The following is a 26,785-nucleotide window of genomic DNA, read 5'->3' on the forward strand; positions in this document are numbered from 1 at the left end:
CCTAATAAAGGGCTACTTATTTCTACTTCATCTTCCCCTTTATGTGGTAGGCAGTGTTCTACATCCCAAGGCATTTCCTATCTTACTTAAGCACACTCCTGGTCAAAGTCCCACAGCAGAGCTCCTCCACTTACTGCTACTTACTCTAGGAATTACTTCCCAGAGAGACATAGAAGGCTGCTCCCTCCCTTCTTTTCTCAAACTGGTTATATGCACTTATTTTTTAAATAATAATTTCAGTATACATATTATTTTAATATACATATTTAAATTGTATGTTTTACAGCATGTATATTGTAGGTATGTATATTAAAATTCCATTGAAAAGAATTATCTTTTTACTTTTTAGCATAAGAATTTCCCTATGAATTAAACCATCACAATTTTTGACACACACACACACACACACACACACACAACCTCTGAGATACTGTTCAGACACTGGTTCCAGACCATTACAATAGAGCGAATATTGTAATAAGGCCAAGTCAAATGAATTTTTTGGTTTCCCAGTCAGTGCATATACAAATTCTTTTTACAGTATATTGTAGTCTATTAAGTGTACAATATGTCTAAGTGTACATGACTTAATTAAAAATATTTTATTGCTAAAAACCCATCATCTGAGCTTTCATCAATTTTTTTTTTGCTGGTGGAGGATCCTACTTTCAATGTGATGGCTACTGACTAATCAGGATGGTGGGTGCTGAAGGATAGGGTGGATGTGGCAATTTCTTAAAATAAAAAAAATAAAGTTTGGCACATTAAACTTTATGTGTCAAATTGACTCTTACAAATTATTTTTCTGTAGCATGCAAAGCTGTTTGATAGCATTTTACCCACAGTGGAGTCAATCCTCTCAAACCATCCTGCTGCTTTATCAGCTAAGTTAATGTAATATTCCAAATCCTCTATTGTCGTTACAATATTGTCATTACAGTCTTCACAACATCTTTACCAGGAATGGATTTCATTTCAAGAAACTACTCCCTTTGCCTATCCCTAAGAAGCAACTTCTTATTCATTAAAGTTTTACCATGAGATTGTAGTAATTCAGTCATATCTTCGGGCTCCACTTCTAGTTCTAGTTCTCTTGTTATTTCCACCACATCTGCAGTTACTACCTCTACTGAAATCTTGAACCCTTCAAAATCATCCATGAGGACTGAAATCAAATTCTTCCATACTCCTTTGATGTTGGTATTTTGACTTCTTCATGTGAATTGACTGTTCTTAATGATATCTAGAATGGTATTCCTTTCCAGAAGATTTTCAATTTACTTTGCCCAGATTATCACAGGAATCATGATTTATGAGTGATAGCCTTATGATATGTATTTCTTAAATAATAACACTTGAAAATCAAAATTACCTCTGATCCATGGGCTATAGAATGGATTTTGTGCTAGCAGTCATGAAAACAACATTGATTTCATAGTACAGTCCCATCAGAACTCTTGGATGAACAGGTGTATTGTCAACGAGTTGTAATATTTTAAAAGGAGTTTTTGTTGTTGTTGTTGTTTTGTTTGTTTTCCTGAGCAGTAGGTCTAAACAGTGGGCTCAAAAATACTCAGTAAACAAAAAAAAAAAAAAAAAAAAAAAAAAATTCAGTAAACCACGGTGTAAATAGACGTGCTGTCATCCAGGCTTTGTTGTTTCATTCATAGAGCTCAGGCAGAGTAGATTCAACATAATTCCTAAGGGCCCTATGATTTTGGCAATAATCAATGAGCACTGATTTCAACTTAAAGTCACCAGTTACATTAGCTCCTAATAAGAGAGTCAACCTGTTTTTTGAAGCTTTGAAATGAGGCAATGATTTCTCTCTAGCTATGGAAAGTTCTACATGGCATCTTCTTCCAATGGTAGGCTGTTTTGTCTTTGTTGAAGATCTGTTGCTTAGTGTAGCCGTCTTCATTAATTATCTTAGCTGGAGCTTCTGGATAACTTGCTACAGCTTCTGCATCAGCATTGCTGCTTCACTTTGTACCTTGATGTTATGAAGACGACTTCTTTCCTTAAACCTCATGAACCAACTTCTGCTAGCTTCAAACTTTTCTTCTGTAACTTTCTCACCTCTGTCAGCCTTTCAGTTTCTCAAGAACTGAAGAGAGTTAGGGCTTTGTTCTGGATTAGGCTTTGGCTTAAGGGAATGTTGTGGCTGGTTTGGTTTTCTGTCCAGATCACTCAAACTTTCTCCATATCAACAATAAAGCTGTTCCACTTATTTGTGTGCTCCCTGGGGTAGCATTTTCAATTTCCTTCAAGAACATTTATTTTGCATTCACAAATTGGCTGTCTGGCACAAGAGAACTTGCTTTTGGCCTATCTCAGCCTTTCACATGCCTTCCTCACAAAACTTAACCATTTTTAGCTTCTGATTTAAAGTGAGACACATGTGACTCTTCCTGTCACTTGAGGCCATTTCAGAGATTTTTATTTTAATTTTTTTGTAGATTTTATTTATTTACTCATGAGAGACACACACACAGAGAGAGAGAGAGAGAGAGAGGCAGACGTAGGCAGAAGGCGCCTGATGAGGCCTTGATCCTGGGACCCAGGGATCATGCCCCAAGCCAAAGGCAGATGCTCAACCACTGAGCCACCAGGCGTCCCATTTCAGAGTTATTATTTGGCCTAATTTAAATATTGTTGTGTCTCAGGGATTAAGGGAGAAGGAAAGAGACAAGGGAATGACTGGTCACTGGAGCAGTGAGAACACACACATTTACTGATTAAGTTTGCCATCTTATGTGGAAATGGTTTGTGGTACTCCAAAATAATTACAGTGGTAACATCAAAGATCACTGGCCACATATCACCATAACAAATCTAATAATAATGAAGAAGTTTGAAATACTGTAGGAGTTACCAAAATAAGACACAGAGACACAAAGTGAGCAAGTACTGTTGGAAAAATGGTGCCAAGATAATTGCTAGATGCAGGGTTGCCACAAAATGTCAATTTGTAAAATAAAGCATTATCTGTCAAGGGCAATAAAGCAAAGCACAATAAAACAAGGTATGCCTGTGGTATTCATTGAATTAGTTTGAGCAATTCTTTGAAAATAATATTAACCATCTATGAGCCTAAGAAATAGTCCTCAAGTTCTAACTACAGAAGGTTGAAGACCTTTCATCATTTTCTGGGATTCTGTTGTACTGTTTACTATAACTGGGACCCAAAAGTTTTTGATATCATAATCACACAAGGAGCACACAAAATGTTATCAGTTGTCTAAACTGATAAAACCTAAAATAATCTACATCATTGCAAGTAATTCTTTCAAGTTAATTCTATTCTTAGTTCACGTTTAGTACCAAGTGTGTTTACATCCACGTACCACTTTTGATAACATATTTCCTCCTCTCACAAATGCTGATGAATGACCACAGCCAAATGACACAAATAAAAACAAACACTTTTAGAGAAATGTTGTCCAGTAGAACTCTGCCATGATAGCAATACTTTGTTCCATGCTGTCTAATGACATATGGCGACTGAGCACTGGAAATGTGACTACTGTGACTAACAGTCACATATGGCTATTGAGCACTGGAGATGTGACTATTGTGACTAACTAATCTTTAATTTTATTTAATAAGTTAAAAATTGAAAAGCTCTATGTGACCAGCGGCAACTAAATTGTACAGCACAATTTTAGGAATCAGAAATAAGTCATCAGGATATAACAGCTTATTAGCTTTTTTAGGATCCATTAACTAAAAGCAATCTCCTAGCATTTGCTTTACTGTTCACTTACTTAATTACCTTCTAAGAATCACCATCATCTTTCAATCCCAGAGATTACACAAGAAAAGTTTAAATAAGATTGACACTTAAAATTGCTATTGAACATGCTATTAAAAGATCATTGTAATAATACTAAGAATAAGAAAACTAAGTGATTCTTAAAGAGAAATGATGGAAAAACATTTGATTCTCCTTTTTCTTTACACCCAAGCAGCAAGTTCTCTTGGCTCTATTTCCAAAATATATTCTAAATCTATCCACTTTTCTTCATCTCTACTGTCTCCACCATACTCTAAGCTATCACCATCTCTGTCTATATTTTTGCAACAGTTTCCCAAGTTTCCCTGTCTTTTCCCTCTTGTAATTCACTCATTACACAGCAGAGTATCTTAAAATGCGTATTAGATCACATTATTTTTGCCGTTAAATATTTTTCTGTGATTTCTTCTTAGAATGTAGCTCAAACTTCCTTCCACAAGCCCACATAATCAATCCCATTCCTTCCTCCTTCTATATTGCAGAAAGCAGGACAACGCCCCCTCTCACCTCACTTTCCTTCTCATGGTCTGGCCATACTTTCTTTCCTATTGCTTCAACAGGTCAAAAATTTGTCTGACCTAAGGCCTTGGTGTTTGTTTTTTGTTTTTTTTTTCCTCCCCCTGCTTAAAATGCTGTTTGCTCAGATCTTCAGATGGGTAACTTGTGTCATTCACATTGCAGCTCAAATGTCTTTTTCAGACATGTTTTCCCTTGCTACTCTAATGTTGCCACCTAGTCACTATTACATAGTGCTCTTTTATTTTCACAACTGAAATAATCTTCCTTTCATTTATTTACTGTTTTTTTTTTTCTTTCCCCTCTAGAATGTTGGCTCTATGAGAATAGGAAGTTTGTTTTCACTGCTTGACACATAGTGGGCTCTCAATATTTGGAGGAAAACCACCAGATTTTTTAAAACTATCATCTTAGGCCCTAAATAAGTTGATCAAGTTGGATGAGCTCTTTCAGGGCTTCCTCAGAACTAACTCATTAAAATGGAAATAATTTAATCACTTCACTCAAAAACTGCTTCACAGCTTCACTTAACACAGAAGAAATGACATTTTACTTTAACAATCTTTTGCTGGGTTTTATTTCATATCCTCAATCTATCAGTTCTCAGTCACTGTAAGAATGTACCTATATGGCCTAGAGAGAACCCTAATTCTTCTTAGCATCCCTCCGAGGAGGTTAGTTTCTTTAACGGGTTGGAATCTCCTCCTTTCTCAATGACCTATGAAACCATTTTAACTTGTCAGTTTTAAAGTAAGGAGTCTGTTGGGTATGCAGCATCTCACCTCTCTTCTCTATGGGTAGTCACCACTTGGATAGTATATACTGGTCAGAGTCCCAATATATTTTAAAATTTATTCTGCAAATAGACTACTTTACATAAATAATAAAAACTCTCAAAAGAAAGATGCTATTATTACATGTATTTACTACATTATGAGAGGGGAAAATATTTCAAGAAAAATAAGGCTGAGGGTTGTTGAACACAACACTTTCAAGGCATTTCCTACCATCTTAGATAGTAATAGGAAATGTCCAAAGAATTTTTAACATATTTTGAGATGTATTTTTTAAAGGCCTTATGTGTTTTTGGATCCTGGTAGACTGATGCTGAGAAAACAATACAAACGTAAGAGTCTTCTTCATTGCACATGCCAAGTCAACAAGACAAATCTAATAATTATTAATAGAACTTCTATTACTGAGAGGTTATGTCAGTGGGCATAGCCGTGAAATGGTCAATGTACATATATGTAGTTGGGAGACCTAGCCCAGATCTTTAAGAAGAAAATCTTCCTCATATAAAATCTCACTGGCCGGGATCCCTGGGTGGCGCAGCGGTTTAGCGCCTGCCTTTGGCCCAGGGCGCGATCCTGGAGACCCGGGATCGAATCCCACATCGGGCTCCCGGTGCATGGAGCCTGCTTCTCCCTCTGCCTGTGTCTCTGCCTCTCTCTCTCTCTCTCTCTCTCTCTGTATGACTATCATAAATAAATAAAAATTAAAAAAAAAAATCTCACTGGCCTATGCAGTATTTATCTTTAATAAAAGTACTGCACTCAATTTGGAATTTTATCCAACAAAGCTCATGTAAAATACTTATACAGTTCAGAAAAGCATAAACTGGATGATTACAACGTACCTATGCCTGCTGTTTAAAAATAAATATTTTTAGTTACTGAATCTATTAGCTATTATCATAAATCTTATTGTCCACAAACTCATTTTTCCTAAGTAGTCAAATACAACATTTCAATAGGTAGTACTCAACAACTAGATTATACCCTAAAAATGAGTATCTACATATGTTGTTTTCAACTTTTAAGAACAATTTCTTATGGAACAACTGCAGAAGAAATTCAGCCTACTTAACTTATAATACAATTGAATGAGAAATACCTACTGTATTTCTATTCTATTTTGTTTCTACAATACTGGCAGATATTGCAGCCTCCTGTAGGGAAGGGAACTATGAAACCTAGAGTACTGTGTTTTGCCCTTTGAGAGGCATTTCTGCAACTCTTTGATCTTCATCAGTTGTTCCTAACATCTAAGATATCTGCAAAGAGGCTACAGTCACCGTGAGGGTACACGCGTATATCAAACCCAGGAACCAAGCAAAAAACTAAAATGCTGATTATCCTCTTCGAAGAGTATCCTTGAAAAGTTCCCACAATCCAAGGTTATAGTTTTAGTCTTTTCCTGGGGAACATGAAAATATCTGGAACACAACAAAGTAACAGTCTGAGTTGTGTGAATTATATAAAGGAATTCACCACAAAGCCTGGAAACATAAGGCTTGTGAACCAGTAGGTTTCATATCCCCTTTAGTACTTTTAAAATGGCAGAAATCATAGAGCAAAACTACTGTAAATTTAACTTTGGAATGTTAAGAACAATATCAAATGTTCATTTTTCTCATTAGTTATTTAATGCGTTTGGAAAACCCCAAAAAACACTAAATAAAATTGTTTTCTTCTTCACTGAACCTGAGTCTGTAGTTCAAGTGCTTACAGAAGGAAGTATAGGGTTTAACAAAATTATCAAATAAACAACTTGATCTAAAACATTTCAAATTTGTTAAATTTGTTAAAATTGTTAAAATTGAAATTTGTTAAAACTAGACCCATTTATGTTTTTTAACATTCACATTAGTACTTTCATTATTACTAGAGCACCTCAAGACACTTTCAAAAATAAAGGTTAAATTAACTTATTTCCAAACACTTAAAGATAATTTATTTTAAAAAATCCTTTGAAATATCATTAGGACAGATAATATGTGTAAAAATACTATACTTTACACATACAATGAATGTGCTATCAAAGCAGCACAACTCACAGTACCATCCCTACTGTAAAAGACAAGAAAACCTTAAAATTAGAGATGACAGTGTACTGTATTTGTATAGAAGTGACAGCTGACCCAAATGGGCTGGCATACGGTGGCATTATAGACATTACAGATTGGGATGCTAATAGAAGTGATAGATATACTTTTATTTGTCAATTATACCTCAATAAAGCAGAGGGGGTAAAAAGTGGTAGGGGTAAGGAAAGGAGGGAAAGACAAATTAAACAACAATGAAAAGGGGTGATATACTTTTTTGCCTATATAACGTTATCCATCCATCCAACCAACTAGTTATTAAAACGCTTAAAGGGATTCGGCACTATGTAAAGCTTATTTGTACTTGGCAAAGGCAAGTTTTTTTGTTTTTTTTTGTTTTTGTTTTTTTTTGGATGGTTGCTCAGAAGTGCCATCTGATCTCAGAACAGAAAAATCTAATTAGTACTCACTGAATTCACCCCACTCTTGGTCTCATCAGGAGTTTAAGTGCTCACTGACTGAATCTTTTCAACTCTGGGTCATTTGGTCCTCTAGCCATACATTCAACTGAGAGCCTCCAATTTACATCTTCAAACAGCCTCTCTTGCTATACACAAAGTCAGAAAACAGAATGGCTTGGTGTGAAATGCTGCGGAAATACACAGGCCGCTGGAATGATGGAGCCATGCTCCAGGTACAACTTGGACTACATGCTTATTCCCTACTCTTTTGATTCAGATACAGAATTTATATACATAGTCTAGCATTAAATCAGTACCTTCTCTCAATTGTTCAATATAATACATGATGTTCAATACAACGTATTTATTGCAAAAGGAAGGACGCGGCTCCTGTAGAAAAGTGATGCTGTATAACCATGTGTGTATCGCTTGACTCTATTAAGCATCAGTTTCCTTTCTATAAAATAGGGATAACAGCTGCCTTGCCTAACTCATAGGGTCACTGAAAGGATCAAATAAGATAGTATACCGGTAAACTGCTAACTATTACTACCATATAAGTTGCTTCTTTTAGAACTTTTGAACTTTTCCAACTCACAGTTTAATTGTAAGTTTGGTTAGACCGTCCAGATACAAAAAAAAATGTAAACTAATAGGATGGAGGACAAATAAAAGAAAATGTTGATAAGGATAACGGGTCAGAACATAGGAAGTGAATCGCAGAATTAGAGTCCTGATGCAAAACCAGGACAGGTACGTGCTTACACGTTGCAGACATTGGGCAGTTCCCCCAGCACAAGCACTAAGCTGGACTGTGCTACTCTTAGGTGAATCACTGGGGACAAGTTGAGTCTGGTGATGCAAGGGGAGGGACTTCCAACCCTGATGATCAGGCTCTTCTTCCCTCATGCCTTTAACAAACACTCCTACTCTTTGTGCCTGGCCCAGTTAATGAAAACTATTCCTGGTAAGAAAATGGCTGTCAAAGATTTTTTTGGGGGGTGGGGGTGGCGCGGAGAATCTTGTAACTACGAGACACCAGCAGCACACCTCCTCCCTCCCCCACCACCAACTATTTTGAAATACACAGGTTCCGAGTCAGAAAGAGCAGGTTATGTTTTGTTTCTCCCAAGACTCACAGGCCTCACCCTTCAAGCTTCAGTTCTCTCATCTGTAATAGGAAGGATGACGGCGCCTGTCCGCTTCATCCCAGGGCCACAGAGAGGATGAGGGAGACAGTTCCTGAAAGGCGCCAGGAGTGGTGTCTGAAAACACCCAGTCCGCCACTGTTGGTAAAATATTACGATGCGTCCCGTTATGCCCTCCCGCCTCAAGGAAGTCGCCGGGTTGGAACGGACGCCCTCAGTCGCTGAAGAAAGCAACGCTAAATCCGGCCGGGTGTATCCGCACTGAATCTATTTCGGGGCGAGAGGCAGGAAGGACACGGGGCCCCGGGAGCGGGGGAGAGGAGAAAGGCGAATGGACTGGAGGGGTCCGCGACGAGCCTACCTGTTGTTCCGGATGCTGACCAGCACGCACAGCACCAGCTCCAAGTAGGTGCGCAGCACTTCCAGCCAACGGGTTGAGAGCTGCAAGGCCTCGACCTCTTCCCCGCCAGTCCCGGGGTCCGCGCCGCCTCCGTCGCCGGGGCCGCCGCCACCGCTCAGGTAATTCTCGGCGGCGAACTCAACACGCAGCTCTCGCACGAACCAGCCGCACTTGCGCATGAGGAATTCGAGCCGGGGCTGCTCGGCGGGGGAGACGCGGAGGCAGATGCGGAGCTGCGGCCAGAGGGCAGGGTAGAAGAGGCACTCGCGCCAGTGCGAGCAGGAAGCCGAGGCCCGCAGCCGGTCGGGCGCCGGCAGGAAGGAGAAGATGTGCACGATCAGCTCGCTGGGCAGCGACGCGGCGCCTGCCGCCTGCCCGCACAGAGCCATCCGGCCCCGCCGCCGGCCGCCCGCCCCCGGCCGCCCCCGCAGTCCCCGGAGCAGCCCCCGCAGCCGTCGCAGCTGCTGCCGCCGCAGCCGCAGCCGCCGCCACCGCGCCACCCGGGCGGCCCCGGCTCGGGTTCGAGCTCCCGGCGGTCGGGGCTGCGGCACTGACAAGAACAACAACATCAATGACAAGGAAGAAGGGGGCGGAACCGTCGTGGGTCTTGGCGGAACCAAGTGTGGCAGAAGTTGCCGAGAGGGGGGAAGGCCTCTGCGGGGGCGGCTTCTCGGGAGTCAGCTTCTGGTGCCTTGCACTGTCCTCACGCGGGGCCAAGTCCCACAGACTCCGTGACCTCAAAACCCTCGCCTGTAGTGTTTCGGGCCCAGGAAGCGGCAGAACTTGTCGCAAGGAAGCGGCGCACCTCCCCGCACCTGGAGGCGGAGGCAGGGCGGTGGTAGGAGCTGAGTTTGACGTCACCGGCGGTGGGCGGAGCCCTGCCAGGAGGAGCGCGACTTCCGGAAGAGGGGAGCGCCCGCTTGCCGGTAGGGAAGGGAGACGCGGCACGTGACTCTTGACGCACGCAGGCCGGCGGGGCGGGGCGGGAAGCGCGGTTGGTGCGGGCGCTGGGCGGCCCGGCCCATCTCCTACCTGCGGCCGAGTCCCGTCAAGTGTGTGAGTCGGTAAGCTCTTGAGGGCGCTCCGGCGGTGGCAGCGGCGGACCTCGGGTCCGTGCGGGGGGTCGCGACGCTTCTCAGTCTGAGGCTGTCCTGCGCTGGGCTGAGGACTCACAGCCCAAGTGTCCGCCGGCACGGGGTTTCCGGGCGGACCCGGCCGTGCAGAGTCCTGTTCCAAGAGTTTGAGAGAGAGAGAGCCGCTAGGGAGAGGGAGCGGGCGGGCTCGCGGGCCAACTCGGACGAGCTGGGTCGTCGGAGGGGAGACCCTCGGGGCGCGGCGGCCGAGCGCCCAGACCCGGGCCGGCCCGCGGGTGGACCTTCCCCACCGGTCGGTCGTTCGGTGCGCATGACCTCTGCGCCCTCCTGGCCTGTGGGGAAGGAGGGGGGACAGCGCCACCCTTTGGATTTTGAGGGAGAGAGAGAAGAAAAGTCCAGTGAGTGGGATCTCCTTCCTGGTCGGTCGGTCGGTCGGTCGGTGGGATGGTTGGTTGTCAGCCTCTTGTCCACGATTTGAGCGAGGCTGTGAGTTCCCGGTTCTGAGATTTAGAGGCTCTACTTGAAAAGAAGCTGATGAATATGGTAAAGACTGTCTTTAGTTTGGCGCCCGTAACTCGAGAGAAGGCTTTCTTTAAAACTGCCCCTTACCTTGATTACAACTTGGGGAGTAGTGAACCGGTTGTAAGGGGCGGTGAAGTCAGAAAGGAGTAAGTGATTTTATGTAATAATTGAGGATGGCTTTAGTGCGGCTGCCGCTTCAGAGCCGTAACTGTGATCCTGGAACAGCCTTGTTCTCTTGGTAAACACCAAGAGACTGTTCTACTAGATATATTTAGCTTTCTGAGGGCAAAACTCTTCATTCATGCTGCTTTGATGGCTTTTGGTGCCTTGCACGTACCATGTTTCCAACGGTATCGTGTTATCACTTCGGAGTTCTCTTCAGCTACGTATCTGCAAGAAGAGTAGGTCGCGTCTCTGAACCTCCGCGAGTGCTCTTTCTGCGTGATTATTATTATACCTTATGAGTACTTTAACGTGCACTTATGGAAACAATTAGGAAGTTGAGACTTGGATTTTGGTCTTTTATTTCTTAAACTCATTATTTTGAAGTGAACCATAGACCTCTGGATACTCCACTTTTAAGTCTTTCAGTATGCATCTCCATAAAAGCACATTAACTATGGAACAAAAAATAATCACACTTTAAATAATGACATCTTAATGTTATCTAATATTCTAATATCAAATATTTAAGTCTTCATATTTATCCGTTTATCTCCCGAATGACCCTTACAGATGTTTTATCCAAACTAGAATCCAGTTAAAGACCACACTTGTTTTTGTTTATGTATTTCAAGTCTGCTGATTTAGGATAGTCACCCCCCCCCCAACACTTTTTTTTTTTTTTTCCCCACCCTCTCTGATTAGCTAAAGAGGCGAGACTTACTATCCTTAAAGTATCTCTCCCCTTTGGTAATTGACTATTTTCTCTTGATGTTTAGCTTATCCCTCTAGTCCTTGAATTTCTAATAAACTTGAACGTTAATGCTGAAGGCTTGAGTAGGTTGGTGACATCTTGATCTCCCTCCTAAATTTATGTGTTGTTTTTCTTCGTAGTGTGTAAGGTGTTGTTTTGCCTCCCTAAAAATGTCTAGCTCCCCATCAACCATTTGCGTAATGCCCTTAACAATAATTGAAAATTCTTGCCTGAATCCTAATTTTATTAGGGGTTGCAAAATGATAGTTTCCAGATGAGGGTTTCATCTACATTTATTAATTTGCATTCTTCTGTGTAGTAGAAGCTTTCTTTTATAAACTGGCAACATTTAATTACTCCAAAATAGAGCTGCTGTTGGAAAGTTAGCGAAAAAGATGCTTAGTTCTTTTTCTTTTATTACCAATTTAAAAAGTAAGTTTTAGGGCTCCCAAGAGTGACAAATGAGTTTTTTCTAGCTTTTATTTTTTCTGAATATCATGTACTCATTGCTTTGGGGTATATTTTAATTAACTATTCATTTAAAAAAATATTTAGAGAGAGAGAGTATGAGCAGGGATAGAGGGAAATGAAGAGGTGAAGAGAGAGTCTCAGGAAGGGTCCATGCTAAGTGCAGAGCCTGTCCAGGGGCTGGATCTCACTGCCCTAAGATCAGGACAGGAGCTGAAATCAAGAGTCAGATGGCTTAACCGGCTGATTCACCCAGGTGCCTCTAGTTATTCTTTTTGATTCTTAAATTTGATGCTTCTAGAACACCTCTCAAAGAATTCTGTGTAAATATTATTATAATAAAAAATCCTTGAGCATTTTTAGTAGATGTAACATTGTACTGGGTTGGAGAGTGAGGCTAGATTTTGATCTTTTTTGCTTTTGCTATGATCCAGCTAGGTGACATTTGAACAGTTTTCTTAACTAACTCTTTGGGCCTCATTTTCTCCATCTGTACAAATAGAGAGTATTGGCAAGGTTCCCTGCAGCTCTGATATTCTCTGACTTAAATAAGAAGACAAAAAAAAAAAAAAAGACAAAACTTAGACATATTTTACATATCATAAAATCCACCCATTTCGAGTCAGTGATTTTTAGTAGTTATACCAAATGGTGCAGCCATCATTATAAATCAATTTTAGAACATCTTCATCCCTTTAATAAGATACCTTGTGCCCATTTACAGCTAATTCCTCAGACAGCCACTAATGTACTTTCTGTCTCTAATTTGCCTTTTCTGAACATTTAATATTAATAGAATCATATATGATCTTTTCTGTCTTCTTTCACTTAGCATAATGTTTTTGAGGTTCATTCATGATGTAGCGTGTCATTAATCCATTCCTTTTTATTGCTGAATAGTATTCCATTTTATGGATTAAAAAAATATATATAGCCTATTCACAAGTTGATGGACACTTAGATTCCCAGATTTTGGCTATCATGAATAATATTTCTGTGAACATTCATGTGCAAGTCTTGTGGACATATGTTTTCATTTCTTTTGGATAGATACCTAGGAAAGTGATAGGTTGTATGGTAGTTCCATATATAACTGTCAAACTGTTTTCCAAAGCGTCTGTATCATTTTTCGTTCCTAGAAGCAATGTATGAGGGTTTCCAGGCTCTGACTTTTTGATGATCTTGAGATAGTCTACGATTGATTTGAGATTATTTTTCCTTATTCTTAGCATTTTGCTAAAAACAAACCGCATTTTTCTTGGATACCATTAATACTTAGTTTTTAATTATTAGGAATAGTTCCTAAAGGAAATAAAAATATATCAATTTTATACCAGTCTGCTATAAAATAAAATTCAACTTAGTGTTTTTTTTTTTTTTTTTTTTTAAGATTTTATTTCTTCATGAGAGACACAGAGAGAGAGAGAGGTGGGTTCCATGCAGGGAGCCTGATGTGGGACTCGATCCTGGGACTCCAGGATCATGCCCTGGGTGGAAGGCACGCGCCCAACAGCTGAGCCACCCAGGCGTCCCAGCTTCTTAGTGCTTTTAAAAAAATTTTTACTTTCATGTTAAGGGAAGAGTGGTAGTGATACTATTAATGAAAATAAGCTAAGACATGAATTAATAAGATACGGTTCTTGCCTAGTTACTATAATAAAACAGTAAATGCCAGTGATAACATGATTTGTTTACTTTATTAAGCCATCTTTAACATTAATCAAATATTTACTGAGTGTGTATATTCTTAGCATGTTGAGTTAGATTATTTCTCTTGACATTTATGTCTACTAAAGTATAAACTATTTTTTGATAAACTAACAAAATGGACTTTTAAACAGCAGGATGAAATTGCATTTTGTGAAGTTGTAATGTCTGAGCTAAGATTCCAAGTGTGGGAGGAAGTACTGACGTTGTAAAGCTCATAAATACTCAGTAGTACTAAGCTACTGGTTCCAAAAGTAGCATATTGTCACTATAGCAACTACCCATACTTATTTGGATCTGAAACCCAGGCAACGAATGGTGGATAAGACTATAACATCAAGATAGATATGTGCTTTGGTGGATTGATGTGGTCTGGTCTGTTGATGGTCAAGTATTGGTTCCATTTTTCTTGTATGTTTATTATGATTGATTCAGGTTTTTATGAAGTCATCTTAATTTGTGTGTTTTTGGAGAGAAATTAAGCATTTAGTATCCTTATATTCTTCCTTTTCTAACATGCCAAGTTTAGTACTTCTTGCTAGGTTATTAGGATATTAAATGCATTTGTACTGTAGCCTTTTCTCCATTATTGTTTGGCAAGTTGTCAGACAGTAGTTATAAAAATATAACTTTTATTATGCTGAATCATTTGCAATATTATAACCGAAAAGAACCCATGGCAGATTTTATTTTAGCTACATCATGAAGAGATGCTCTAGACTACCAATAAACACGCGAATTGCCTAAATGCAAACTTTTTTTTTTTTTTTTTTTCAGAATAAGATTTAGGTTTCGGAATACTGTTGACAAATAGACATGCCATAACTTCCTTTCAGTTATCTCTTAGCATGCATCCATAAATTTACTTAGAGGCACAGGAGCCTCCTGGGAAAATAGAATTCGGAACCTGATTCCTTTCTCTCCACTCTGGTCTGATGGATTGGAATGGTTCCTAGTGAGGTCATATTACAGGAAAAAGCAGTGAAGGGTTGAAAGGAATTTGTCTTTAGGGTAGGGCATTGGTGAGTTGGCTGCAGGACAAAGGATCAGTTTTTTTCTTAGGTGTGCCATGTTGCTGATATCAGAACCGATTCTAACCAAACTACTTGCAAATTTGTTGTGCAAGTTTGTGAATTGAAAAATTTATATCAATAAAGCAGGAATTGATACTCTAAAAGACAGAAGCAGTGAGAGAGGAATTGGGTCCTGAGCGATGTGATAGTGAGTGGGGAGGACTGTAACTTACCAGAGGATACTTACCTCCACTGGGAAAGCTGAAAGTTTCTAGATTTTCAGAAGGCATTAAAATACTAATCTTTTAAAAGATGAAATGTCCTGAATGCTAGCTCATTCACAGAATATTAGAAGTATTCTTTGGACTAAACAAAACCAGATTACCTGTAGAATACCAGGTTACAACTTCTTTACCTAAGAGCTCTCATACATGTGGGCTGGGGCCACTTTGTGTTCTAATAGCAGGCCTACTAGCTAATTCATGTGCTTTAAGTCCACTTCTAGAGCTTTTTTATTTTTTATTTTTCCTTTCCTCATTCATACCTTTTAGAATTTAAAGAAAAAAGAAAGAAAAAAATATTTAGTGTGTTTATTTTATAGCATTATTGATTTCTTGTCTCTTGCCTATTAAAGAAGATGGGTGTTTTTATTTTTATTTTTTTTAAAGATTTTATTTATTTATTCATGATAGTCACACAGAGAGAGAGAGAGAGGCAGAGACATAGGCAGAGGGAGAAGCAGGCTCCATGCAGGGAGCCCGATGTGGGATTCGATCCCGGGTCTCCAGGATCGCGCCCTGGGCCAAAGGCAGGCGCCAAACCGCTGCGCCACCCAGGGATCCCGAAGATGGGTGTTTTTAGAAGTACCTTGTGTTGGCTAAAAATACATTAAAAACTAGTTACTGCTGTTTTTGATAGAGTTGATTCAACCTATAGAGTTCCTTGACTTCTAGTTAAAATCAGTAACTGGCTGATTTTAATTATTTTTAGTTGGAGTTGTATAGCTATGTATCCCACAATGGGGTACATAGGACTGTTACTCAAGGGACATGGTCTCTTAGTAATCATTTTAATTGGATTTCTTTGGTTGCTTAAGACACTTAAGCAACCAAAGGAACTTTTTTCTTTTTATCTTTTTTTTTTTTTAATGGATACTGTAGGGAGTTTAGAGGACACCCATAAAAACACACATCAGGGCATATCTGAGCCTCCCAAGGATTAGAATGGGGAAATCAAAACAGGAACTAAATTTACTCTTCTCATCTCTGAGTTCAGTAGTTTGTTTGTTTGTTTCCTTTCTTTCCTTTCGTGTGTCTCTCTCTCCCTCTCTCTCTCTCTCTCTCTCTCTCTCTCTCTCTCTCTCTCTCTCTCTCTCTCTCTCGTTGTTTTTTTTTTTTTTCTTCCAGTAGGCTTCCTTTGCTTTTTAATTTGCTCAGGGCCCCAAACTGCTGGCCTTACTGGTCTACCAGGTCTTCTCACTCAAGTATCCACTTTAATTTGCAAATTTGTCCTTTGTTTCCACCTGAAATTCTCGAGAGTATCTGTCTGAGTTATCTTTGGGAGATAGGGTACTAAAAAGTTGGTGCCATTCCTATTAAGGCCAAATGTTCCTGTTGTTAACCTTAAAAATAAAACCGCCAGTTATTTTACCAGCAAACAATAGGTTTATTCAGGAATAGCAGAGAATTGCCATTTAGCACAAGCAAATTGTGGCAAAATCTGAAAATAGAGGAACACTTTTTTTTTTTTTTTTAAAGATTTTATTTATTTATTCGTGAGAGACAAAAAGAGAGAGGCAGAGACAGAGGCAGAGTGAGAAGCAAGCTCCATGCAGGGAGCCCAATGTGGAACTTGATCCCAGAACCCCAGGATCATGACCTGAGCTGAAGGCAGAAGGTCAACCACTGAGCCACCCAGGTGCCCAGGGAAGCTCTTCTATAGAGGAAAGGGGGAAATTGGGAAAGCTTTTATAAACAAAAAGTCCATTGCAGAAAACTGGAAGTTCGAATTATAGAGGCTTTTCATTGGCTGAGCTGTGACTGTCTCTCGTTAGCTGGACTATTGCCAATGGAAGAGGAAAGCCTTTTTTCCTCCTGCTGAGGCAGTGGGGGCAGTATCCACCTGCAAGGTCCATTTTGCAATTGATGATGAGTGGTAGGGCATGAAAACTCCTCTGTGAACCTCTGACTCTATTTTAGTGAGATTTCCATTAATTAATTTTCACACTGCCATAGTCCAGTTAGCTGAATTTAGGAGGATGGAGTAATTTGTGCTGATGCTTTGTACAGATGGATGCTGGGGATTAAGGATGAAGAGAGGAAGCTTTCTTCAGAACAGGGTCTGGGCCAGCAACCACTCTGAAATCTATCTAGTACAGTGGGTACCCTGGCTCAGTAACTTTATCCAGAGATGCCTTGAACTCTATATTGAATAAAAATCACCTGTGTTGACAACTGATCTTTTAGGTAGTTTTGACTAGTTTTCAGATAATTTCTTTGGTATTCCTTACTCTTGGAATACTCACCAGACTTTTCAGGTCATACTAGTTGAATAGCTATAAGACTTTGTCATGGGGCAGCCCTGGTGGCTCAGTGGTTTGGTGTCACCTTCAGTCCAGGTGTGATCCTGGAGTTCCAGGATCGAGTCCCACATTGGGCTCCTTGCATGGAGCCTGCTTCTCCCTCTGCCTGTGTCTCTGCCTCTCTCTCTCTCTGTGTCTCTCATGAATAAATAAATAAAATCTTTAAAAAAAAAAAAAAGACTTTGTCATGAAGACCTATATACTTCATGGTCAATTACTGCAATGTTCTCATTACAGAATGTAATATTTAATCCTTTGGGAAAATCTCTTAAGACTCTTAGGTGCTGAATAGAAGAAATGAAGTGAATATTTTCATACAGTAACATTAATTAGAATCTTTGCTCCAGGGCAAAGGGGTTTCACTTGATAGGCCAACTGTAAACAGTTTTAGAGGCTGAGGAGTACTATGTTGAGGATTTGGAGATTGTTCTCTTGTTCTACTGGGAAGAGTGCCATGTTTGATTGTGATATCTGCCATGGCTGGAATTCTTGACCTGAATGACCTATGCTTTCTGGTCCCTAGTTTGAGTTAATTATTGTCTAAATGATACTAAATTATTGTCTATGTACATTTTTCAGTGGATTATATTTGTGCCAATACCTGATTTTGTGAGTAGTGGCATATCACTTAAGTATTACATTTTACAAGTAACTTTTTTCAAAATAACTTTTAAAAGCCACAGTGATATCAAATAAATTTCTAAGTATAAAAATTTGTCAGTTCTGGGACACTTGGGTGCCTCAGTGGTTGAGTGTCTACCTTTGGCTCAGGTCATGTCATGATCCCAGAGTCCTAAAAACCCCCATCAGGCTCGCTGCAGGGAACCTGTTTCTCTCTCTGCCTATGTCTCTGCCTCTCTCTCTGTGTCTCTCATGAATAAATAAATAAAGTCTTAAAAAAATATTGGTCAGTTCTTAACTGGATTCTCTAGGAATGTGAACTACTTCACTTATATTGAATATTAACGGGAGCACTGGGGTGAGGGGAACTCATACTTTTATACCACAAAGAAAATACAAGTTTTCATTTACTTGAAGGATACCATTTTTTTTTTTTCCTGTGGTATTTATATACAGGGAGATTTTAACATCTCTAAAATCCTACCTTGGGGCAGCCCTGGTGGCGCAGCAGTTTAGCTCTGCCTTCAGCTCAGGGTGAGATCCTGGAGACCTGGGATCGAGTTCCGCATCGGGCTCCTTGCATGGAGCCTGCTTCTCCCTCTGCCTGTGTCTCTGCCTCTCTCTTTCTCTCTCTGTGTGTTTCTCATGAATAAATAAATAAATAAATCTTAAAAAAAAAAATCCTACCTTTAGGCAAGAAGTTTCTAGCAGAAAATTCTTTATATTTTTTTTTCTTAACTGAAGTAATAATATATAAACATGTTAGCAACAACAACAAAATACTCAGTTTCTCATTCCTTGCCTGCCATTGTCCCAGAAACAAACATTTTAAACTATTTGGGTGTTTTGTTCTTTAGGTAACTTTAAGTTACAAGCTTTTACCTGCAGTCCTTGATTGATTAGCTTTATTTAATGTTTTTTTTAAATTTTTATTGATTAGACATTTGCCTACTCCCTTTTATAAAAAGATGAATACTTAGTTCAGTTACTCCCCCATCTTTCTCCCAATCTTCCTACTAATGTTTGATAGTTAATTATGAGTTTAGTTTCTCTCTCTTTTTTTTTTTTTTTTTAAGATTATATTTATTTGGGGCGCTTGGATGGCTCAGCGGTTGAGCGTCTGCCTTCAGCTCAGGGCGTGATCCCATGCTCCCGTCCCACATTGGTCTCCTGCTTGGAGCCTGCTTCTCCCTCTGCCTCTCTCTCTCTGTGGCTTTTATGAATAAATAAATAAAACCTTTAAAAAATATTTTGAGGGATCCCTGGGTGGCGCAGCGGTTTGGCGCCTGTCTTTGGCCCAGGGCGCGATCCTGGAGACCTGGGATCGAATCCCACATCGGACTCCCGGTGCATGGAGCCTGCTTCTCCCTCTGCCTATGTCTCTGCCTCTCTCTCTCTCTCTCTCTGTGACTATCATAAATAAATAAAAATTAAAAAAATAAAATAAATAAAAAATATTTTGAGAGAGGGCAAGTGTGAGCATGAGTTGGGGGAGAGGGGCAGAGGAGAGGGAGAAGCAGATTCCCCACTGAGCAGGGAGCCCTATGTGTGGCTTCATCCCAGGACTCCGGGATAATGACCTGAGCTGAAGGCAGCTGCTTAATCAACTGAGCCACCCAGGCGCCCCTAGCTTTTCTCTTGATTCTTAGATTAATCAGTTTTTGCTGCACAGCAATCACAGTCTTTTGTGTACAGGAGGGTAGATTATGGCAGTTTAGATAACTATTCAGCAATTGATTCATTTCTCTCTCATCCACTGCCATGGGAAGAGCATAATTTTCCCCATCCCTGCCATTAATAATATTAGGCTTAGTCTTATAACTTGCTTTGGCTGAAAAAATGTAGGAAGTGACAGTGCACCAATTTTAAGTGTACGCCTTAAGAGAAATTAAATGTTTCTAATTTGCCACCCAGGGAGTTTCTACCCTTTGTATAATAAAACATGTCCCAGTCATCTTTTGGCCACCATTGAGCCTCAGGTGGAGAAACAAGGAGATGTCAACTTGACCTACAGCCTGAAACAACTGCCTCAATTCACCTAAGTAATTCATTTCTAAGTGAGAAATACACACTCATTTTATGTGTGCTACTGGGATTTAGTGCTTGCTTATTTTGCATAAAACTAATTTTTATAAAAATGAGTACCTAGAAGTAGGGTGCTACTGTAACAGAAATTTAAAATATGTGTCATTGGCTTTGGGACTAGGTGGTGGTCAACAAGAAAACTATTATAGAAGGCTGGAAAAAATGGTAAACTGTATTATGTAGTAGCAAAACATTTGATTAAACTGTTTTCTGTTGTAGCACAGAAGACAGCAAATGTGAGTAATGAAGTTAGTATTGGGCAAGGAAATTTCAAGGCAGGATATTGAAAACATCAGCTGGTTGCTTTTAGCCTTACAGGATAAAGTACAAGAACAATTCAGTCGACCACATCTGACCTCTTAGTCATAATTATTCATGTCACTCCCATTCCAATTGCCTAGTTTGTCATCTTAATATGTATGTATGATAGAACATGCCAGTTGGCAGGCTTTCCTTTATGTGGGTGGGTAGAAAGCTGTCAGGCTGCTGGTCTTCCAAATGCCGCAAAGAGGAACGCCTGTCTCTGAGTCACCAAAACCATAGTATAAAGTTAATTTTTATAATGATGTTTCTTCTTCCCTCCTTTTTTTTTTTTTCCTTTTAAGCTCAGATTAACAAGGTTGGTAGTTGCTGGAACAAATAAACCTGAACATTTTGATGTTTTAACAAAATTTTTTCACTTACTTAATGGTCCAGTGAGGGCTTTCCTTTTAGCAGGCAGCTTTCCTTCTGCTTGCTGAGAATTCCTCTGTCTTGTGGTTCTGCCATCCTTAAAATGCCTTGTGATTCTGTCTCCTCCCAGTGGAAGGGGAAAGGAGAATGGAGAAGGCACTTCTTCATTGCCTTGGCAGGGAAATAAAATTATTTCTCCTTACATTCATTGGTTAAAATTAGTCACATGGTCCTGCCTACATGCATGAGAGTCTGAGAAATGCTGTTTTTGGCTAAGCAGTTATTTCTTAGGGACAACTTTATACTGTAGAAGAAGGTGTATAAATTTTGGTCCACAGATGGCCATCTTTGCTGCAAAGAATAATTAAACTCTTACAGTTTTTGTCTGGTGGTAAATAATAGGCTCCTTCCTGGATGCTTCATGGGTGGAGATGCAAGAGGAAGGTAGGTGGTATATTTGGTACAGTTTTTCTATATTGAGATCGTCAATTAATCTCTGTTCTTAGCCACTCTTCTCATCCCTTTCCTAATATTCCTTAGAGACAGTTCTTCAGGTGTCTCCGAGCTTAGAGTCTCTCTGGGATTCCAGTGAGGAGGTCTGCTATCACCTCAGTTACAACTTCCTCCTAGTATATTATGTTTTGTTTAAGTTGTCAGTATATTCCTGTATACCTTTTGTCTTTTAGAAACTTGTTGAAATCTCTTGCTGCCCAATGACTAACTCTTTCCAAGCTGAGTTCTCTTTACTGTTATGCACACTTATGTATCTATACATTTTTATTTTAATCTTCAGGAGTCAGGTGAAGTAAAGATGAGTATCTTCAATTAGTACTTCTAATAGAATTTTAATTATTTTTTTAAAACCTGATGCTTAAGAAAGATACATTTTCTATCCACCATGGGCTGAGTACTTCTCTAGTTCTATAGGTTATGTAAAAAAGTGAAATGTATGATCCCTTGCAAGTGAAGAATTTCCACCTTGCTCCTCCAACTTTGATACCACTGTTGGCTTACCTTTCTAGGACACTAATTCTATTGTGGTACTTTTTGAGAAACTTTGATGCATTTTCCTTGCTTGTTTTTCTGTCTGTAGACTCTGCCTGTCTTTCAGTTCCCTGCTATCAATACTTGTCCCTCTAGTGAGAGCTATTCAGTTCATTTTGTTATCAACATGCTATGTTGATTCTCACCTCTGTACCTTTACATGTAGTCTCCAGTCTCTGGAGTTACCATCTTTTTCATATCTGAATTCTGTTTAAATACAGATGCTGGGGCACCTGGGTGGCTCAGTGGTTGAGCCTCTGCCTTTGGCTCAGATTGTGATCTCAGCGTCCTGGGATTGAGCCTCGCATCTCGTGTCTCTGCCTCTCTCTCCGTGTCTCCCATGAATACATAAATAAAAAATCTTAAAAAAAAAATACAGATGCTGACTTCAGATTTCACTTTTTTAAAAGAGATTATCTTCACTACTCCAGACTTCAGTGATCCTTTTCCTCTGAACAACAACAAAGCTCATTTAAGCTTATTTATCTGTATTATTTATCATTGATTCACACTTGTTAGTGTTCTTTCCCACAAAATAGAGGAAAACTTATGGTTTTAGAGAAAACGCCTAGGATATGTACCTGATTACCCTAAGTATATAACATACCCTATAGTATATAATAAAGATTTATTGACTGAAGCCCTGAGTTGTTTAAGTCAGTGCTTCTCAAAGTGCAGACTGCAGACTGATGCTGGTGCACTAATTGTTATCACTGTGCTGGAATAGAAGTATAGAAATTGAGAATCAGCTTTAGGAACTTCAATGGAAATTTGACAGTGGAGCCTGGGTCACTCAGTCATGACTCTGATTTCGACTGAGGTCATGATCTCAACGTTGTAGGATTGAGCTCTGCATTTGGTTCTACACTCAGCATGGAGTCTGCTTTAGATTCTCTCTCTGTCTCCCCTTCTCCCTCTGCTCATCCCCCCACTTGTGCACATGCACACACTCTCAATAAATAAAATCTTAAAAAAAAATTTGACAGCAATTTTATGTTTGTTGAGTTACAATAAAATTTAACTTCTCTTTTGCATGTTTAAAAAATTTCTGGATATTTCAACTTCATATTATGGAAGTATCAGTCCAAAATGGGTTAGAAAATTTTTAAAAATGGCATCTGACCACAGATAGTTCAGGAAGTGTACTAATTTAGACCATAAAGAGTGAGAATTTAGCAATGAAGAGATCAGTATACTTTGGGCTGGTAGAAGATTTCATGAAGAAGATGAGATCTCTACTTGAAGGGTTAATATTTGGATAGTTGTAAACCACTGTGTCCTTTCCAGGAGGGATGATAAGGATTTGGACTACAAATGGAGAAGCGAAAAGTAAGCAAATTAAGAAAGAATAATTCATAAAAAATATTTTGAATTGAAAAAACCTATTTTTGGGGTGCCTGGTTAGCACATTTGGTGGAGCATGTGACTTTTGATCTTGAGGTCGAGCCCCACAGTATACCTAGAGCATACTTAACAAATAAAAATAAAGTAAAAATACTAAAAACAAACCAACCTGTTTTCATTTTGTTGTCTAGTTTCCTTTGTCAGTTTCATTTTGGATCAAAGCTTTTTCTCCTCATTGCTGAATTACAGAATCCAGAGACTCAGAATTAAAAGAATTGATATGACAGTTGCTCCTGGAGCATTAACATTTAGCTTATAGCACAAAATATGAGCTGAAACAGTTACTTTTTTAACTGTAGAAAAATATATGTAACATGAAATTTACCGTTTTAAGTGTGCAGTTTAGTGGAATTGAGTCTATTCATATTGTACGGCTGTTACCACTCTCCACCTCCAGAACTTTTCATTTTTTCAAACTGAAACTCTATACCCATTAAACAATGGCTTCCGCTTTCCCTTTTCTCCCCTGAACTAATTATTTAAAATTTACCTATTTCTACATTTTGTTACTTGTCCTGTTTGCTATCTGTATAAATGAATATATTTTGAATACCTCTTATATGTATGGAGCTAGGGCAGAGCAATTTGCCATGATATTAAGTGGTTTCCTAGGTGACGGCTTGTATCTTGTATCTTTTGTATCTTTTGTACTTGTACAAATGTACAGCTGTTGTTTCAGAGGTTACCAGAAAAAAGTCTCATTGCAGTCTGACAATTCTAAGATTGAACTGAAATATTGCCTTGATTTCATCTGAGATTTTGAGTACTTAATGAACATAGTTGCAAAGTTATTAAATATGAAAATGGATGGTAACTTGTTATTTTTTAAAAGGATAAATTTTTATAGCTGTGGCTACTATATATATAGTGAGGTGTCCTGGTTTTATTTCTTCCTCTCTTAAGTTTTTCTGTTATGTTCATTTGTACCTCTTCCTCCCCATCTATAAGTTTGCCTGTTTCCCATGGCTTTTGCCTTTCGTCTTTTGCTTAGAAATCTTACCTTTTTCAGTTCAGTCATCTCTCAGTGGGAAAATAACTTTTAAGTCTATATTTCTTAACCCCGAGTCACAGCTCTGAATCTAAAACCGTGTCCTAAAATTTTCTCTTGTGTGGTCTGCTGTTACCTCAAACAAAACGTGTCTAATGTTGGACTTACCATTTTTTTTCTATCCACTTTATTATACTCCTTCCTTCCTTCCTTCCTTCCTTCCTTCCTTCCTTCCTTCCTTCCTTCCTTCCTTCCTTCCTTCCTTCCTTCCTTCCTTTCTCCCTTTCTTTTTCTTTCTTTCTCTCTTTCTTAATGGCACCACCATTCTTTTTATCATCTAAGCTTGACACTTAGTGATCATGTCTTTCCCTGTTCAACTACTCACCAAATTCAACTATTTCTGTCCATTGTTATAATCATTATCACATCTGACCTTTCCATTGTTATCGCACTCTATCTAGTATAGTGCCTGATTACCTGATCCCTGTGTTGATGCAGTAGTCTCCTAGCAATAGAATTTTCTCTCTGTTTTTATACTACTTTCACATGAAAGTTATGAACAACTATTTTGGATTATAGTTAATTGTGTCTCATTCTCATTGTTGCCCTTTTCATCTCTGTATCCCCCAGAAACTTTGCATCATAAATGGTAATCAACAAATATTTTTGAGACTATGGTATTGTAACTATAATTTCTTCTCCTTCTAATGTACTTTATACAGTAATTGTCATGTTCTTTCATTCATTTAACAAATATCTATTGAATGCTTTCTTTGTGTCAAGGACTCTTTTTAGGTGCTAAGTATGTAGTAATCAGCAAACAAAACAAACAGAAATGTGTGACTCCTGGTCTAGTAAGGATAGAGAAGAATGACAAGCATAAAACATAGTATATCAAATGGTGATAGCTGCAGAGGAAGAAAAAATATATATAAATGATGGGGTATGAAGGGAGCATCAAGGGTGAAATGTTGACATTTTGGTCAAGTGGCCAGGAAGGCCCTTCTGTAAAGGTGGCATTTGAATAAAGACTTGAATTGAGTGGGGAAGGAATATCTGGGGGAGGAGTGTTCTCCAGGCAAAGGGAACAAACAGCAGGGGTCCCAAGGGGCAGGTGTGCCTGGCTTCTCTGGATACTGAGGAGGAGAGAGTGAGCTAGAAGATGAGTAGTAGGAATCAAAGGTGTGTGTGATGGGAGAGATACTGAGTGGGAAGATATAGATTGTAAGTCACAATTAGGAGTCTGGTTTTACTCTGAATGAAATGGCTAGCCTTTAAACATACAAGTGAGATGATCTGACTTACATGTTAACAGAATCATTGTTGTACCCATATTGAAGAGAGAGGGGAAGTAGGGAGAGGAGTTTTGACAACAATCTGGTCAGAGAGAATAGTAGCACAGACCTCAATGATAGCAGTGGGAGTAGTGAGAGGTATTCTAGTTTGGAAATATTTGAAGTAGAGCCAACAGAATATTCTGATGGATTGGCTGTGAGGTGTGAAAGGGAAAGAAGAGTCAGGATTATTTGAAGGTCTTTGGCCTAAGCAGCTAAAGGATGGAATTATCATTAAGGAGATGTAGGTGGCTCTGAAAGGAGTAAGTTTGGCAGGGGATTTTCAGGAGTTAAGCTTGGCACATGATAAGTTTGTGATGCCTGCTTGACATCCATGCTGAGCAAGACTGTCTAGGTTCATGTGGGTATACTAGACTGAAGTTCAGGAAGGAGGTCTGGAAATGATCAGCATAGAGATAGTATTTAGATTATGAGACCATTTGAGTCATCTAGAGAGTAAGTGTAGAAAGAAAGATTTAACTTTTTGAAATACCTTATTCCATATATCTGCTTGTAACATACTCCCAAAGGCTGCAGATTCTCCATGGCCTTTTTTTTTTTTTTTTAAGAGTTTATTTATTCACGAGACACACACACACACACACACACACACACACACAGAGGCAGAGACACAGGCAGAGGGAGAAGAAGGGTCCATGCAGGGAGCCTGACGCAGGGCTCGATTCTAGGTCCCCAGGATCACGCCATGGGCCGAAGGTGGTGCTAAACCGCTGAGCCACCTGGGCTGCCCCTCCATGGCCTTCAATAGTGTAGTTTCATATAAATCTTTTCTTTCAGTTAAACTGAAGTACTTATGTTGCCAAAGCTCTCCTTTTGCATTGTCACTTTCCTATTTTTGCTCACTGTATTCTTTTTACTTAGAATACTTTGACTTCTCTTTACTTAATTTCATTTTCCAAAATTCTGTATCTTTTATTCAATTCCCTTTATCTTGTTCGTTTGCACAGTTTCTCATGTTTTTATATGTGTCCGTTTTTCCTAGTGAACTTTTGAGATATATGGCAGGAACCATGATTTTTCATGTTTTCTACGGAGATCAGAACCCTGGTTCTACTCCTCAAGGGCAGTCTGTGGAGAAACAGTTTTCCCAAACATTAGAAACCTGGAGGAAGTAAGGAATGTTTGGGGACATCTGGATATTGATTCTATTTTCTCTTCTCAGATGAA

General features: G+C 39.4%; 2 protein-coding genes across 2 annotated transcripts in view; one reads left to right on the forward strand and one right to left on the reverse strand.

Moving 5' to 3' along the window:
• Positions 1 to 9,717, reverse strand: part of FBXO33 (F-box protein 33) — a 32,473-nt gene extending 22,756 nt beyond the window's left edge. Inside the window, exon 1 of the mRNA XM_025444051.3 lies at positions 9,110 to 9,717. Coding sequence (XP_025299836.1) covers positions 9,110 to 9,717 — 608 coding nt within the window. The remainder of the gene's footprint in view (positions 1 to 9,109) is intronic.
• Positions 9,080 to 26,785, forward strand: part of LOC118355542 (translation initiation factor IF-2-like) — a 33,595-nt gene continuing 15,889 nt past the window's right edge. The window contains exons 1-3 of the mRNA XM_035720078.1: positions 9,080 to 9,153; positions 9,219 to 9,439; positions 9,502 to 10,074. Of these exons, the coding sequence (XP_035575971.1) occupies positions 9,080 to 9,153; positions 9,219 to 9,439; positions 9,502 to 10,074 (868 nt within the window). The remainder of the gene's footprint in view (positions 9,154 to 9,218; positions 9,440 to 9,501; positions 10,075 to 26,785) is intronic.

The sequence above is a fragment of the Canis lupus genome, chromosome 8 (genome assembly GCF_003254725.2).
Source record: "Canis lupus dingo isolate Sandy chromosome 8, ASM325472v2, whole genome shotgun sequence".
Classification (NCBI taxonomy): Eukaryota; Metazoa; Chordata; class Mammalia; order Carnivora; family Canidae; genus Canis; species Canis lupus.